General features: G+C 47.2%; 5 protein-coding genes across 5 annotated transcripts; 3 read left to right on the top strand and 2 right to left on the bottom strand.

The window, feature by feature from the left end:
* Positions 1-1510: 1510 nt before the first annotated feature.
* Positions 1511-3241, top strand: RhiXN_07700 (uncharacterized protein; the record flags this gene model as incomplete). The annotated part of the gene is made up of 1 exon (XM_043327516.1): positions 1511-3241. One exon carries the CDS (start codon positions 1511-1513, stop codon positions 3239-3241), a length of 1731 nt encoding a protein of 576 aa, XP_043182901.1.
* A 1018-nt stretch (positions 3242-4259) lies between these two features.
* RhiXN_07699 (Fatty acid hydroxylase superfamily) lies at positions 4260-8516 on the top strand (the record flags this gene model as incomplete). The annotated part of the gene is made up of 9 exons (XM_043327515.1): positions 4260-4588; positions 4639-6116; positions 6189-6456; positions 6535-6732; positions 7164-7464; positions 7526-7603; positions 7651-8104; positions 8164-8246; positions 8307-8516. 9 exons carry the CDS (start codon positions 4260-4262, stop codon positions 8514-8516), a joined length of 3399 nt encoding a protein of 1132 aa, XP_043182900.1.
* A 755-nt stretch (positions 8517-9271) lies between these two features.
* On the top strand, positions 9272-9694 carry RhiXN_07698 (uncharacterized protein; the record flags this gene model as incomplete). The annotated part of the gene is made up of 5 exons (XM_043327514.1): positions 9272-9348; positions 9403-9414; positions 9479-9505; positions 9581-9593; positions 9647-9694. 5 exons carry the CDS (start codon positions 9272-9274, stop codon positions 9692-9694), a joined length of 177 nt encoding a protein of 58 aa, XP_043182899.1.
* Positions 9695-9785: 91 nt separating this feature from the next.
* Positions 9786-12238, bottom strand: RhiXN_07697 (FAD-binding domain protein; the record flags this gene model as incomplete). The annotated part of the gene is made up of 12 exons (XM_043327513.1): positions 9786-10041; positions 10118-10326; positions 10380-10461; positions 10519-10548; positions 10602-10702; positions 10757-10878; positions 10950-11088; positions 11142-11273; positions 11331-11416; positions 11478-11949; positions 12005-12138; positions 12199-12238. The coding sequence occupies 12 exons, from the start codon at positions 12236-12238 to the stop codon at positions 9786-9788; spliced, it is 1803 nt and encodes a 600-aa protein (XP_043182898.1).
* A 1998-nt stretch (positions 12239-14236) lies between these two features.
* RhiXN_07696 (Reverse transcriptase (RNA-dependent DNA polymerase)) lies at positions 14237-15811 on the bottom strand (the record flags this gene model as incomplete). Its single annotated transcript, XM_043327512.1, has 1 exon — positions 14237-15811. The coding sequence occupies one exon, from the start codon at positions 15809-15811 to the stop codon at positions 14237-14239; it is 1575 nt and encodes a 524-aa protein (XP_043182897.1).
* Positions 15812-16325: the final 514 nt, after the last annotated feature.

The raw sequence follows: 16325 nt of genomic DNA, 5'->3' as shown, positions 1-16325 counted from the left end.
GGGGTATTTATATTGGGTACGTTTCCGTAAGGATTTCTTCTAAATTCGTCGTCCTAAATCGGTCCGTCGGGACGGGACGGACTTGGCCCGCACGGCGGAGGCTGTGCTAGTGCTTGGACCTCATGTATCGCCTTTCCGTAAGGAACGGTCCATGTAAAATAGACTTTACTTCTAAAATCATAATTGAAATATTGATTCTATGCGTGAGACCTAATACAAACACCTCTTGGGCCATTGAAGTTATATATATGTAGTACATCCACCTTGCTTGGTGCGGAAGTCAAGGGCGGCTTAGATGGAGTGGAGGCACAATCTTTGCCTTTCCGGCCGCGAGTTACGTTGGAGATAGACAAACGATTTGTGCTAGACATTGCAGCTAAGCATACGTGATAGTCGGTTGGAGACAGCTGCGATAGGGGCGCTCGCTATTTGTTGACAACGGCCCCTATCCCGTGTCTTAGATGAGAAATAATGATTATTTGACGAATATATGCAATCACCTTAAGTCAGCAACGTCCCGATAAGGTAAGAGATCGGCGGGATGTTATCTTATCAGCGCGATCAAGTGTCATTTCATAGCTAAATACATCCTTAAAAAATAGCAGGGGGGGGTCGACCCCCCCCTGCTAAATAGGTGGTCCAGATATTTAGAACACCCCTTCTTCAGCGTCTAGATCTGTATCCGACGCATTTCACATCGAGTTCCACGGTGCACACTGCATCCGGGCTGGGCCTCACCTCTAAATGAGCACTTTAGAAAGGCTCGACCGTTCTAAATCCCTTACGGAAACGTACCCATTGAAAAGGCTATCCAGGCACAACTCAAGACGTTTATGAGATGAAGGGTAGGAACGGAGGAAACTTGATTAAGGAAGTATGCCGGCAGTGATACAGCCAGTCCAAGCAATATCAGCTCTAAAATTCAAAGTGCCAACATAGGGCAATGATCGATTATAATGCCCTGGACATCGGAGTAATGAAACGAATTAGGAAATCGTCAGAAGTAAAGGTATTCAAATACCAAAGATAATGGCTGTACACGCCTATCTGGTTCACCCAGCACAAAATCAGTTGGCGAAAGAATAAAATATAGCAACAGAGTGATGTATCGTAGTGACTATGAATCACACTCACGCGGAGGTTTTGTTTTGTTTTGTTGCATACAAAGTGAAAAATATAAATTGCTTTCGGGCTGAAATATGAGAATGTAAGAGGGTGGAATTTTACCGGATATAGCAAGCTGCCCGCATCTTCGAGTATCATGATAGATTTCGGGCTGATGTACATGTAAAGTATTCATGAGGTGCGTAGAGAAAGCTCTGCTATATATTGACAGATCCTTGAGAGTTTTACACCTCGTAGAAGTACCCCTTCTTGCCCAGCACAATCTCCCCAACTCTCGTTCGGTACAAAGCCAGCCATCGATTATCAAATCGATAGGTACGCCCCTCTGCACGGTCAACCCTTGACCTCTTGTGTTCATTGAACGTATATTTAGGGCCAACACGTCATGAAATTCCATCATAAATTATTTTCTTGGGCCAACAATACGAAGCCATCTTCACAGCCCTACTCTAAAGTTCTTAAAAAGGATGGAGTTACTACCGCGACAAGAAGCGACGTGGCACACGAATGGTTCCATACTGTCAGAGCCTTGATTCTACATTGCGTCTTATCGGTGTTCATCACGCTCTATATGGTCTGTTATATCAGCGGCAACTACTTCAATACTCAAGGACATGCCGTACTCGTGCAAAATGCTGAAGGATTTCAACTTCCATTTACCCTCACCCAATCGGACGCTGTTACAATCCTTTCAAGCTTGATCGTCATTCAAAAGTGGGCACTTACAGCCTGGGTAGCCCCGCTCTGTTGGCGGATTGCTGTTCTCCTTATGGAAAGGCACGGCCTTCGTCGTCGAGATCTTAAAGCATTGATTGGATATCGCCTCCTCACACCGCATACATTCTTGAAGAACGTCCCCACATTTATCATAGGCACTCTTCTCTTGGCTGGCCTGGTTGCCAATTTGGTTTCTCCTGTCCTGACGGGTTCTATATCCTGGACTCAGAGTCGTGTTTACCTAACCAACTCAAACATCAGTTCGATCGAACTTATCGACGCCGGAAAAAATGAATCAATTCCAAGTTGGTATTTCGACGAGGACGAGAAGCTAACCCGGGATGGGATGGCTCAGAAGGCTGTCGGTCTGGCTTCCCTCACATGGAGGCGTGGTTCCCCGACGGATGACTACAGGAGGATCTCAAACTCCGTAGAGTTATTGAAGGAGCATGACACTGTTGAGAGAGTCATTCTCCCTTATTTTAAAGTCCACTCCATAGATTGGATTACCGACAAGAAAGACGTTCCGGGCCACGTGTACCGCAAGGACGGAAAAATAGATTTTGACGAACCTTTCCACAGTGGTCCTTGCAGTGTTCACCTTTATTATGTTGGAACAGTAGCGCTATTGAACAACCCAAATCATCCTACCGACTGGTCAAATGATCCAATGGAGCCCCAGCAAATTAAAGATAAGCGATTGTTGATTTTTTGGTTCGGTCAGGGCGCGATCAACGTCACAGGGGGTCTTCCTCACAACGTATACGTCGACACCTACATAGATTCAAAAACTCAGATTAGCCATCATTACGCCTATGCTTGGGTCAAATTTACTGCAGGAGCTGGAAAGTGCACAGAATATCGATGCACAATGGGATCACCCCCAGTTATAAGGCACGCAGACCCAAAGAAAATTCGATCCGAGAAACATCTGTTCACTTTCCAGGCATTACATATGGCACCTGCCGTTGCAACCATCCTAGTCTCACAGAACTCTACGGTCCCTTCTTCGTGGACCGATCCCAAAAAATACATAACGGCGGTTCTCAAACGCTCGTACTCAGCAGCATGGAACATCATCATGGAGGAGATAGGTCAATCAACTGTTAAGTCAAATTATCGCACTTTTCGACGCAGCTTGGTGGCTAGTGTCGATACATCGCGGGTGTACTCATGGTTAGGGATTCAATTGTCAATCACGTTTCTCAGCATCGTTTTCCTCATCCTCCAATCACGTCTGTCGGCGATCCCTCTGGTCGGCGACGCCTCGCTCACTGCTTTTTATTTGGATACGACAAGCCTTCCGGAGAGTGATTGTGTACACTCACTAATAGATGGGGCCTTGGTAGTTCATGAGGAAGGTGACCGGTTGAGGATAAAGGTCGATGAGGAACTATAAGTATGTGGAATCATCTGCACGAATCACCAACACTAAACTAATGATTAACTCCAAACAGGCGTTGATTTTAGGTTGTGGAAATTTGAAGTTTGATCGTGTTTATTCCGGGCTTTTATACACTGGATTCGGTAGCCATAGCAGTGTTGCGTTTTGCAGGATCAGAGCAGTTTCCCGAATGATACAATAGACATTTAAATGAACCGGGGAGGTGGGCTGTGACGCGATATATCACCCTGATAAGATTCCGAAATTCAGTATGTCGGTGAGGTAATGCCTTTTTTTCCCGGTACAATGTAGCCTGAAAACAGTGAGCTCGGTATGCATTCCTCAGCATGAATCAAACTGAGAGACGTTTGATCCTATAGTCAGTATATGTTGACGTTCTTTTCAACCCGATTCTTGTTCAAACGCGCATACGTATTGTCCGAATGTTAACCTTGCATGGTGTTGGAGACCGGGATGTGTAGCAGTGAGAGGAATGAGTCCTCACGTACACAGGCACATGCTATATACATGCTACTGGGGCGTATACCCCTGTGTATCCCCCTATTCCAGTGTATGTACTCGAGTACTTGTATATACGATGCAATCCGCCAGCCATATTTCTACAAACAGGATGCTTTCTTCTGACAGAAGCTCTCGGAAAATACACGGCAACAATTCAGTCGAAATAATCACAAGCCAATCACAGTCATATGCGTCTGAACATCGCCATAACCCGAATAGCCACCGCCGCCACAGCCCCGGAAGCGCCAAGATGGATTACGTGACGCGGGGAGAACCATCTCCAACTCAATTTATAATTATGCTTGATTCCATCCCTATCGTCGCGACTGACACGTAGTACGACATCCGCACGTCGAAACCCTTGCTCCGTCGGGGGCCCAGAGTTAATTGTGAGTACCTGGCTGGGAATGTGATACGAGGCTGAACTTGACACGGTAGATCATGCAGATCGAGTTTCAATTAGGTGTTTTATAAATATATATATCGTACCATATAAGTTGCAGTGCATACCATGGCGGATTCCTCTCCTCCTTTACCTTCGCGCACTATGTCTCCGCCACCGAAGCGACCAACGATCGATACGACGCTTGTAGTATCGTCGCCTAGGCCTTCTCCTCCACAACCGCTGGATGGTACGATTATCGTGGACGAACCGAGCGAACTTGGAGATGCGGAACTCAAAAAATCACGTCGTCAGCCAGCCATCTATCCAAACACACTCAGAGCTACCCCCAAGCCTTTCAGTCGGAGCGCAGCCAAGCGGGAGAGTGTCATGGCCCTAGGGAGCATTGAACATTTACAGCATTATTTCACCAAGACGGGATTACAATCCAAACATCGGTGAGCCTCTTGGGTGGTTACTTTTTGAACCGATGTTGACGAGGGAATAGACCCATGACGAGGAACAAAGGACTTGTACCTGCTATAGGCGGCAAACACGTCCGAGCGGCGAGTTCAGTGACTAGTATTCCGGAATTACCGCCCTCTCCCATGGTCCCTATTTCATCGACCCGAATTCCATTTGTGCATTTGCCCAAATCGTACCATGTTGATTCTGCTCAACTTAAACCAGGGGTTATACGTGATTTAAAGGCGGTTGAACAGGCGTGGAGGATTACCCCTGAAGTTACCACCCCGGATGCATCTCCCTCGCTTGGTCCGACCACCCAGTCCCCCAACCCCAACGCAAGATTCGACGTCCTTGACACGTTACGCATTACCACGCATGCTATTCGGGCCGTTCGGGACTATGTCGTTTCGTTACCAGACGACCATCCGACACACACAGGCAAAGCACTGGGAGTGTACCGGTCACCCGTGTTTTCGGCTCCAGGAACGAAAAAGGACCCGATGGTGCAGATGAATCTTGGCGTGCAAAGTTTAGCTAGTGTCTTGGCCTCAAGTCTGCCTGCTTCTCCTGGACGAGGAGGGCCAGGACCAGGGACGGGGGCGAGAGTGGTCAGTCCCACGCCGAGCATAGGCAGCGTTCCCGGTTCACCCTCCAAGCCCCGTCCGAGCGTAGGTCCAGGAGCGGGTGTGTCCACTCAGCCGTTTCCTTCTCGTCCCGAAGATCCTGTCGCACTCGTTCGGCGCGCTGCTCTGGACGTATTGATCTCTCTCCGGTCGTTGGAAGAAAAGTCCCGCATTGTCGATCCGTCGGTCACACCCGAGCGGCCATCATCGTCTATGCTGAGCGCCCAACCTCACGACCAACACAGCGCCAGCTCACGATCCAACACCCCGGCGTTCCTATCCAACTCGGGCGACGAAGCCGACAAAGACTCTGCCACGTCCTTTTCGCAAACCCAATCGCAGAACCTACCGCGCCTGCGCACACCGACGGGCGCATCGACCGAGACGGTGCTCGTGCACGGGCGGGGCGCGGTGCAAGTATGGTCCGAATCGGACGAAGAGGACTTGTTCGCCGACGAGCCTGAGAAAAAGGAGGTCTGGGACGAACGGCTCGTGCTCGGTGGCGGGTGGCTTTACCGCCCGGACCTCGCCCCCGCCGACGTGCACGACGCCAAGACTGCGGTGGGGCGGTACCTCGACGTGGTTGATGCGCTCTTGTTCCGTGGTCGTGGGGCCGGGCGGCGAGGGTGGGATCGCGAGCGGCGCAAGAGTCGCAAGTCCGAGTTGGCGAGTGGCGGGTCGGATACTCCTTCCTCGAGCTTGGTGATGAGTGATTCCGAGGACGAGGTTGCGAGTCGGAGGGTGAGCGATACGATGAAGTATTTGAGCGTCTTGAGCGAGCGGGAAGAGGGGATTATTGAAGAGAATGAAGAGGAAGAGGAAGAAGAAGGGGATGGAGACGAGGATGGGTTGCCGGACTGGGCGAGTGTGGAACCGTTTGGCGGAGACTTGATCGGTACGTTTTTGGTTTCCTCGTTTCGTGCTTGTCGAGGTTGTGGGTATTGACTCCAGGGATGTGTCTGATTAGGACGAACAACGTCTCTCCTCCGGTTCCTTCTCCCAACTGAACTTTCGAGCCTCATCCCCCCTGCGCCGACACGGGAAACCCTGCTCAACGTCCTCTCGGACGGACATATGCTATGCGTGGCGTACAACTCGGGCGTGCGAAAATCGAAAAAGGCGTGGGGGTTTATTAATGCCGAGAGCATACACGAGACTGCGCTTGCGACGAGTGAAGAGCGGGCTGCTGGGAGCTGGACGTTTAGGCGTAGGGAAAACTTGGGCTTGTGGGCTGCGTGCGTTCCTGCCTTTTCTCGTCTACCCATTACTTTGATTTACTGACAATTTTATTATTATTATTTGTATTTGAATAGCGCACTCAAACTTCGCTATGTAATCGACATTGTCCCCGTGGAACACTCGACGGCGCCGACTCGGCATTTCCACCAAGCACCGCAGCAGAGCGAGGCGCAGCATGGACAGATACGATACGCGCCCAACCAGTTTTCGCCGATTGTGGTTGCAAAGCACGAGGCTGGGTGGGAGGATATGCTCGAGAGGGCGATGTGGGAGTGGGTGAATGCGGTTGTTACGGAGAGAAAGGCCGTGGGCGGGCAACAGGCACCGCAACAATAGTAGAGAGGGCTAGACAGTCGTGCATTTGATACCATGTCGAGAGACTAGATTTATGTGTATTCATTTGGGTCTGGGTTTTTGTGTATCGTACAAGTACATTCTAGTCGTACATTATGTTTCTCTGTATGCGTTTGGTCCATGCGCATCGTTTTTTCTTTTCTTTTCTCGTTTACTTGAGCTTGTACGTTTCAAATTTCCTAATTGTGTTACGTTAAAATCGTATCATGTATACTTATCGCGTCATGCCCCAACACAAATCATCCGATGCCGACATGCATTCTCTCCTCGGACCTTGAAACGCGATCACGTGGTACGTTCTCAGACCCTTTCTAGGGTCTCGCGTAAAGTCGTTCGATTTTTGGACCAGTCAAAAAGCGGAGCGCGACCAACGGATTTTTCCAGTGGACTCCGTCTTGGTCTTGGGGGTGTTTCTCTTATACACACCAGTCACCCTCTTTACTCCTGCTCTTTCCTTTGAGCATAGAGGACCAACCTTCAAAATGAACTCGACGACGCTCGGTCATCATGCGAGCGCGCAAGAGCTGTACGCCGCTGCCGGCACCGACTTTTCCAATCTTAGCTGGTTAGAGAGTCAGTGGGCTGCATGGTACATGTGGATTGGGAACCCAATTATTGCTACTGGCTTGATGAGCTTTATCATGCACGAGGTGCGTTTCCCCTTTTCCATCTTTTTTTTTTTTTTTTAACTGGGTGCTGACGATGTGATAGGTTGTATACTTTGGACGATGCATTCCTTGGATCATCATTGATGCCATGCCCTACTTTAATCGATGGAAACTCCAGCCTGTAAGCTCTATTACTTCTAAGGCGAATACAGGCTCATTTCGTCATAGGGAAAAGTGCCATCGGCAAAGGAGCAATGGGAATGCACCAAACTCGTGCTCTTTTCCCACTTTACCATCGAACTCCCCCAAATCTGGTTCTTCCACCCCTTGGCAGAAGCATGCGGTATGCAGACCTGGCAAGTCCCGTTCCCGTCGTGGCAAACCATTGCCGCCCAAGTCGCATTCTTCTTCGTCTTTGAAGACGCCTTTCACTACTTCGCCCACCAAGCGCTGCACTATGGACCCCTGTACAAGCACATTCACAAGATCCACCACAAGTACTCGGCTCCCTTTGGTCTTGCTGCTGAATACGCCCATCCGGCCGAGGTGTTGATTCTAGGCACGGGCACGATCGGCGGACCGTTGTTGTACTGCTGGTTCACCCAAAACTTGCACATTTTCACCGTGTACATTTGGGTCACTTTGAGGCTCTTCCAGGCCATTGATGCTCATTCCGGTTATGGTCAGTTTTTTTCATTTTATTGTTGATGGGAATGATGGGGCTAAACTGTGTTTGGGTAGATTTCCCGTGGTCGTTGAACCGTATCATCCCGTTCTGGTCTGGTGCGGATCATCATGACTTCCATCACATGGCCTTTGTCAACGTATGTTGCCTGTCTCTCTCTTGATTAACCCCCCTTTTTTAACCAAACTATGACGTATAGAACTACTCGACCTCGTTCCGCTGGCTCGACTACATGTTCGGCACCGACGACAAGTACCGAGCGTACAAGGCTCGTCTTGCCTCTGCAAGCGCCAAAGATCGTGCCGAGCTCGAGAAGAAGCTGTTGGAAGAGACCGAGCAGGAGGGTATTGTCGCTGCCAACGAGGCCGAAAAGAAGAGTGCATTTGGGCGAAAGGGCAAGAGGGACTGATTTTTTTGTGTGTCTTGTATCGAGTGTATAGAGGGATTTGTATAGTCTATGAATGAGATGTAATGGTCATGGGGCCCCTTTTATTAACTTGTCTTGACAAGTCGTGTGGGATCTTATCAGTCTCTGAGGTAAGTATCCATCTGTGTATCTAAGAGTTCATGGATACATAGACAAGCCCAACGTTACTTGGCATTTCTAAAATGAGACCGGTCAAGGTGCTAGCTTGCCACAATTCCCTCTGTCGACAAGTCTGACCGGTTATCCGGACATTTGCGGTTTTATCGCAGAGATAGAACCACGGAACTATGACACAGGACTTTCCCGAAAAGGCAACCACGCCACCTTCATAGCAATCAGGATCAAAGGCAGAAGGGGAGATGTAAGCAGGATTTGAACTCGGATTACGAGGCTTCATTCAACCTTTCCACCCCTTCTTCTATTTTTACCTTGTGCCTTTTTGATTCTCGGCATAAAGTTGCACATGGACACCTTTGATTCGGATTGTCCGTGGATTATCTTAGAGGTAGTATCTACTAATATAACCCCGTCTCGGAACTTGTACGTACGTGGGAGCTCAAACAGGATGCCGATGACCGTTTTGAATCCACGGGACCTTGTGGATAAGAATTTGCTCTCTTTCTCTTCTTTGTTAAGCATCGGCTGCTCTGGGTATATAAAACCCTCCTCGTTAGTGGTGCTCGATTTGGGAGCTGTACCACCCAGTACTAGAGTATCTCTACTTTCGCCTTGCCTATATGAAATCTTTCACGCTTGTTGCCTTGCTCGGTTTCTTGAGCGTTGTAACCGCCGCAGCTATCCCTGCACAACCCAAGTAAGTAGTTTATCTCATTGTACGAGTGGGTGACTTATGAGACTGCTCCTGCAGTTCGGATATCGCGTAAGTAGTCGTTTCGTAGATCGTAGAACCAAACCTCATTCGCGGTGTGATCGGTGGGTATTAGTAAGAGGCTATGTGGCCATGCTGGCGCGTAAGTGGAACAAGTTTTTATAAATATGATCGAAGTCTAACGTTTGGCCGATTTCTGGGAATCGTTATGAATTAGCCCGTTGTGCAAGGTAGGTGTTTGATAGCTATAAGATTGAATTGGTACTTATGGAGTATGTCTTAGATCGGTACGGTAGTACCAGCCGATGACAACGTCACCCCGGATGCCTGATCACTCTTGGATGTATAAGATGCTATTGTCATGGTCTATATTACTGATTGTCTATAAATATCCGGATTATATGCATAATAGAAACGAAAGATCAGTTGGCGAGCGGCACCCTCACAGAACATAGAGCTTCGAGAATCTGCCCTGCTTCAAGAGGAGCTAGCGCCGCAACATGCCCGTCGGGTCTGACGAGCGCTACACACCCTTCCGGCCCAACCCCGAAAGTCTGATAAGCCTTTCCGCCCCCTGCCTGCGCCGCATATCCCGCGTCGTCGAGAAAGACTGTATCCCAGTAAGGTCGTAGAGACTCTGGGATATCAGTATAGCTCGCAGTTTCCTTCTTTGCCACCCTGTACACAAAATATCGTGAGCCCATGGACCTGGAATGCACCCGCGCATATATATACAAAGTACAAGTCAACTCACATGATTGTATATATCTGGAACATCCTCGGGCGTTGGAGGAGCCAGTGGTTCAACGTTTTCCCTGCTTCTTCTAATTTCTGTTTCTGGTTCGTATCTTTGGCGTCTCCTGTTAAAATGATGAGCTTGTAGATGTTGTCGGACTTGAGTAGGTCGAGGGTAGAATATGGCTGCAGGTCGGCTGTACGGAGGATGATATGATGGGGGAAGCGCTGGGGGTGGGTCAGTGATTTTATTAGGTGGTCGTAGACTCGCACATGCTTACCTCTCCGATAACAATGCCCGGAGCTAGTGCCTGATTAGATGGGTCGACTGCTATAGAGCCTGGGTAGTGTGTACCGACACCGCTAGTCGTGCATTCAGAATTAATAATTGCGAGATCACCATTCTATAATCAAACTCACCACACAAACTTCATCGAACTGGCCATAAAGCTTGAGATAATCATTAGCAGGGCATAACATGTATTCTAGCTCGGGGGACTTACTCGTCAAACGTACCCTCCAGCGCTCTCCCCGACATGAATTCTGCAATTCGTTCGTGGAGCTCAATGAGCTTAACTGCAAATCCACGGCGCTCCGACTCGTACTGTATGCTCATACACGTCAGATGGGATTGGAGTATGGAATGACCGGGACTGACTGTGTTTAGCAAGTCTCGTGTGGCCCAGCCTTTGAGCACATGTACGAGCTTCCATGATAAGTTGTGTGCATCATTGATGGCGGCATTCATCCCTTGCCCGGCATGGGGCGAATGAGTGTGACCTGGTCATCCAAACAGAGTAATTAAGATCAACTCCCTTTAATATTATAAAGGGAAAAAATGCACTACTCACAAGCGTCTCCGATTATAAATACCCTGCTGTTCTCGTCTTGATATCTCGATGCCAGCCTCTGTCCAATCACGTAAACACCCGACCAGTGGATTTCTTGATCAAAATCGACACGATATGGCTTCATCATGTCCTTGACGATCTAGTTGAGAACAACGTGAGATTGGATATTCTATCATATGACCCATCACTAACCTCTATCATTCTGTCTGCTCCAACCTTGGTCCGGTCAACACGTCCGGTTTCAGGGTCGACGGAAACATCCGATTCCGAGAGCTGAATTGTAAACCGCACCGTGTCAGCTTCTCTTGGGACCAGAACCCCGTGCTTAAGATTATAGTTATCAGCTCCGTGCTCTTCCTGTTATTTTTCCCAGTCACTTACTCGACCATTGTTGTCGAATGAGCACATTGAACGAACATCAGGAAAGTCCGTATCAACATGCCCGTCTATAACACCCCAAACCTGGTCTAAAGGAAAAAACCTCCTGTTTCAATATTCTGGTCGACGTTGGGAAGAAGGTGAACATACCAGAGGTTTCTCCGACCATCTGGATCCCCAATTGAGCACGAATCCATGAATGTGCTCCATCACAACCGAGCGGGTGCTGGGCTCGTACGGTTTCTATCTCTCCATTAGGGTGCTTCAAGCTCACGACAACTGGATAGCGTTCGTTAATAGAGGTGCTTTCAACCTTCATCTTCACAGGGAATACGCCCTGCTCGACTGATAGTTTGGTCGGATTTCCTAGTGACTGAGACTGTGGCAAAAACGTCGCGCTGGGTATATGCTTTCGACCAGAGGCAATTGCCTCGCGCAAAATGCCCTCCAAGGAGCTCTGAGGGAACATCCCCATGAACGGCATGTTGGTATCCACACCCTCGACAGCACTCTTCCTGGCGACTAGGGATATTTCTCCGTTACTTGTAGGGGTAGACTGGTAGGCCGCGGTATGAGAGCATCGTTGGGCGCCTTCTAAAATCGGCGAGGCTAGTCCAAGACTCTGGAAGCCAAAGGTTAATCAATCGCAAATTGTATGCTTGGGGCTATAGTCTTACATCGACAATCTCCATTCCTCTTATTTGAAAGACATCGCCTTGTCCTTTTTCAAGGCGTTTGGGCTTCTTGTCAACAATACGAAGGTGAAGCCCAGCCTGGGAGAGGTTGTATGCACTGATAAGACCTGCAGGACCTGACCAAGGGATATCAGTACAGCTGCTTCCAAGTTTGTATAGTAAGGTTTGTTAACTACCTGCGCCAATGATAAGGACGTCAACTGTGGAAAAAGACATGCTACCCAGTTGCTGGAAGTGAGAAAATTGTGGTTGTACGAATCAATGTTCTTTGTGTGATTCTCAGCTCTAGGTTATATAGCAGCGCACCACCAACTGAAATTTGACAATTGGGATACTGAGAGAGCCACCATCTCCGCCACGTATGCGGGGACCCAGTGATGAATCACTGTATTCACATTTCGAATGGCGTCGAGAAAGTGTCCAGGCGAGCCGACTCGGAAGACATTGGGCCGAACTAGTCAGGGCTCCACTGGCCCGATCCAGAGAACGGTCAAGAAAGGATTACTGTACTCGCGCGAGTACTGCCCTCTTCTGTTACTTCATTGAAATAATATCAAGTACTAAAAAAGTGATTTCCGCCCCATTTTTCAGCCCATTTTAACCTCGTACAAGGGCAGGTTACGATCGCAGTATAAAATGAGGTACTGGCCCTGCATTCGGAGAAGTGCGTTCGAGTAGGAATAAATCTGCTCGAGATTAAGTTTGTATGCTCCAGACAAGGCAAGGAAGTCGGAGAGTTGATTCAAATTCCACAGTACCTGGTACTATGTGCAGGAAGTTAGGTGAGTAGTCGGGAAAGTGCTTGGTTATCGATGACATCACCCCATGCTAGGCACATCTGCATTATGCTACTTCGGTTAGATCAGCCAGGGGTTTTGCACCCAGGGACTCGAAAATTGTTGATCAGGTTGACTTTTCCTAGCGCCAAGTCCATAATCAAGATGTTTATTTGATCGAAGAACTGACCAAACAGGTTTATAAAAGGTTCCCGCGACTTAATTGGCTATCAGCCAAAAAGGAAGCTCGCGGTTTACCAAATTATGGCTGGTGGGCAGGACATGATTTGCATTTATCTGCAGTGACAATATGTCACACGGTGTACACTGAGTTAAGGCCGCAACAATCGGGCCGCCGTGCTTTTACCATAAGAAAATAATCCGGACTTAGATCTAGGAGTGTAGAGTCATTTCTACACAGACTGACAAGAGCAGTTGGGAATACGATTTTGTTGAAGTAAAACGTGCGAATATACTTCTTATATATATATCTTGCTTTAAGTCGTTGAGCTCTGATTATGTTGTATGACGATACTTAGTGTAAGCGAGCCCATCTATTTAATGCATGATGCATGTGTGTTAAATACAACTCTGAATGAGCTATGATCGCGGGAGTAAACAGTACGATAAGAACAGAGATGAGACAGTACATAGTATGAGATACGGAGCATACATATATATGTCTCTTGTGAGATTGGTTATTTACTTTAACACTCCCCCTCAATCAGCGGATGCATGCTAGTGTTCAAAGAAGAATAAAAGAATTTTTGACGTCCTGTTCAAAAAACCAGATCGGGAAGTGCATGCCTAAATTTACGTGGTAGTCTGAACTACAAGTGCCAAGGTATTTGTTTGATAAGCGCCAGAATTGATTGTATGGTAAAGGCTTAGTGAATGCGTCTGCTAGATTGTCACGTGATGGAATTGGTCCGATCTCAAGTAGTTTCTTTGAGATTGCGTTGCGTACAAAATGAAAACAAATGTCAATATGCTTTGCCCAAGTGCGTTGTATTGGGTTGTTTGAGTAAGCAATAGCGGCAGCATTGTCAACTAGAAGCGTGGTTGGTGATTCGATAGGAAAACCTAGGTATAGCATGAAATTTCTGATCCAAATGATTTCTTGGCACGCTTTTGACATGGCGTAACATTCTGCTTCCATTGTTGAGATTGCTACTGACAATTGTTTGCTCAATGACCATGTTATAGCTGTCCTGCAGAGTAATATGACGACGCCCAATATAGATTTTTGACCGTGTTGCATTCCGTAGTCTGAATTGGAATAAGCAATGAGGTTGAAGGGTTGTTTACCATCAAAAGTTAGGCCTATATGGGATGTTCCGGCTAGGTATTGAAAAAGTCTTTTCATAACGTTGATGTGCGTAGTATTGTATGCGCTTGTAAAACAAGCAAGTAAGCATACAGTGAACATAATGTTGGGTCAAATAGTTTGAGCAATCCATAGTAACCAACCAATGTTTGCTGCGTATGGGTATGTGCTGTTTCGATTTTCTTTTTCTTTGGGTACAAGAACGGGGTGTGTATGAGACATTGGTGACAATGCATGCGGTGCACCGGTCATTCCAGCTAACTTGATAATATCCTTGATGTATTTTTTGTTTGTTAATGTGATTGTCTTGTTAGGTCTATTGCGTGAAATTGAGATGCCAACAAACTGTTTTGCTTTGCCTAAGTCCTTACAGTTGAATAGATTCATGATTTCGGATTTGACTGTGTTGATATGTCCTTTTGAACAGCATATAAGGAAATTGTCTACGTAAGCTATCATCATCGTGAATATATTATCTTTGTTTCGGGTGAATACGGATATGTTGGCAGGATTGATTGTGTAGCCAAGTGAATTGATCTTGTTGTTGCAATATTGCTCCCATAAATATCCTGATTGATGCGCGCCGTATAGAGCTTTCTTGAGGCGCATAACGTAGGGTCCCTTTTTGCCAAAACCTTCTGGGAACTCAACGTAGAGTGGTCGATCAATAGGTGCGTGTGTGTACGCTCCGGTAACGTCTATAATATGTGCGTCGAAATCATGGTGGGCCGCTGCTGCAATCATTATGCAAAAAGCTTCAAAAGCTGGGGTGTTGGAAAAAGTGTTGTCATATGATATACCAGGTTCCTGTTGGTGTCCTTGAACGACCGTGTGAACTTTGAAGATTGGAGTTCCGTCATGATTCAACTTCAGCTTCGTGACGTTTTGCAATCCCAGAATTTTGTGTCCTCTTGGTACTTCAGCTTGTAGTATGGTGTTGAATACATCATCGTCTATTAGTCTCTTCATTTTGGCTTGTCCGCCTTCCAGCCATAGATCGCCAAAGAGTGGATCTTGGATTGCGTCTTCCCAGCGGGGAGAGTTTTGTTCATCTAAGTATTTGTTGAGCGACCATTGCAACAGACTGGTATAGTTTACTTGTGCCCATTCGTTGAATTCATGTGATTCATCTGCTTGTGAGAGCCATTGATTATTCAGAGATGACATTGCTTCATGTGGGATGTTTCCTATATTGGGGTTTGTGCCGTACTCTGATAAGTTGGTTGGATCTATATTGTTGGGGTTGCGTATGTTTTTGTCTATGATTTTCTGTAAATCTTCAATTGCTTTTATCCAGTTTATGCTTTCAAAGTTTCTTGTTGTTGATTGTGGTACCGATTTTCCTGAGTTATTTAATCGTTCAAAAGTATGTGGTATGTTACTAGCTGTTGCTCTACTGCGCGTGAATCTGGGAACTGCGGGCTTTGATGGTGCCGGTGGAGTGTGCGGACGGGGGTACGGACGTTCAGACAATGAATGCGGTGATGTTCGAGTGGCAGGCATACTATTAGATTTCTGTTCGGGGGTAGACGGTAATTGAATTGTTTCAGTTGTTGGGGTTGTGTTCGTGTTAATGTCTTTTATATTGTCTGTGTTTTGATTGTTTTCGGAGCGGCAAGTGGAATCTTTGTTTTTGTCCAATGTATGCGTGTGAACGTCGTTATTGTTCTTGTTTGTATGTTCCATGTATGATAGTTTTCTCTCCCTTTCAGACTCGGAAATTTATAGTGATTGTTGGATAGTGTTGTTGTGGACATGTTGATTGGTAGTTTGGGTGCGTATACTTTGAAGGGAAAATTTGATGCAGGCGGCGTCGGCGGGTACTCAAGTGGTAGTTCGTCAAAAAGTAGTAGGTTATCTTGTATTGATAATTCGACTAATATTATTTGTCTCTCAGCCCACGTTTGCAAGTCGAGTTCAAGTCCTTGTGATTGAGGTAGCTCAAAAGTAAGTTGATAATTATCTAGGGCTGTAACAACTCGTTGATATAATGGATTGTCTTGTCCTAGATGTTGTAATTGCCACTGTAAGTATTTGATAGATTCTGGTGTGGATGCAGCTGATCTAGGTGCTTCTATGAAACTGGTTGGTTCGGGGTCAGCCCACTCTGGTTGTAAGTCGTCCAATGCTGCTTGCAACGATGATAAGTGTGTATTCTGTGGTTGTTGAGGCGACTGCGGAGGTGTCAACTGCTGTTGAT

The sequence above is a fragment of the Rhizoctonia solani genome, chromosome 9 (genome assembly GCF_016906535.1).
Source record: "Rhizoctonia solani chromosome 9, complete sequence".
NCBI classification, from domain to species: domain Eukaryota; kingdom Fungi; phylum Basidiomycota; class Agaricomycetes; order Cantharellales; family Ceratobasidiaceae; genus Rhizoctonia; species Rhizoctonia solani.
This window is presented reverse-complemented; position numbering and strand designations above follow the sequence as displayed.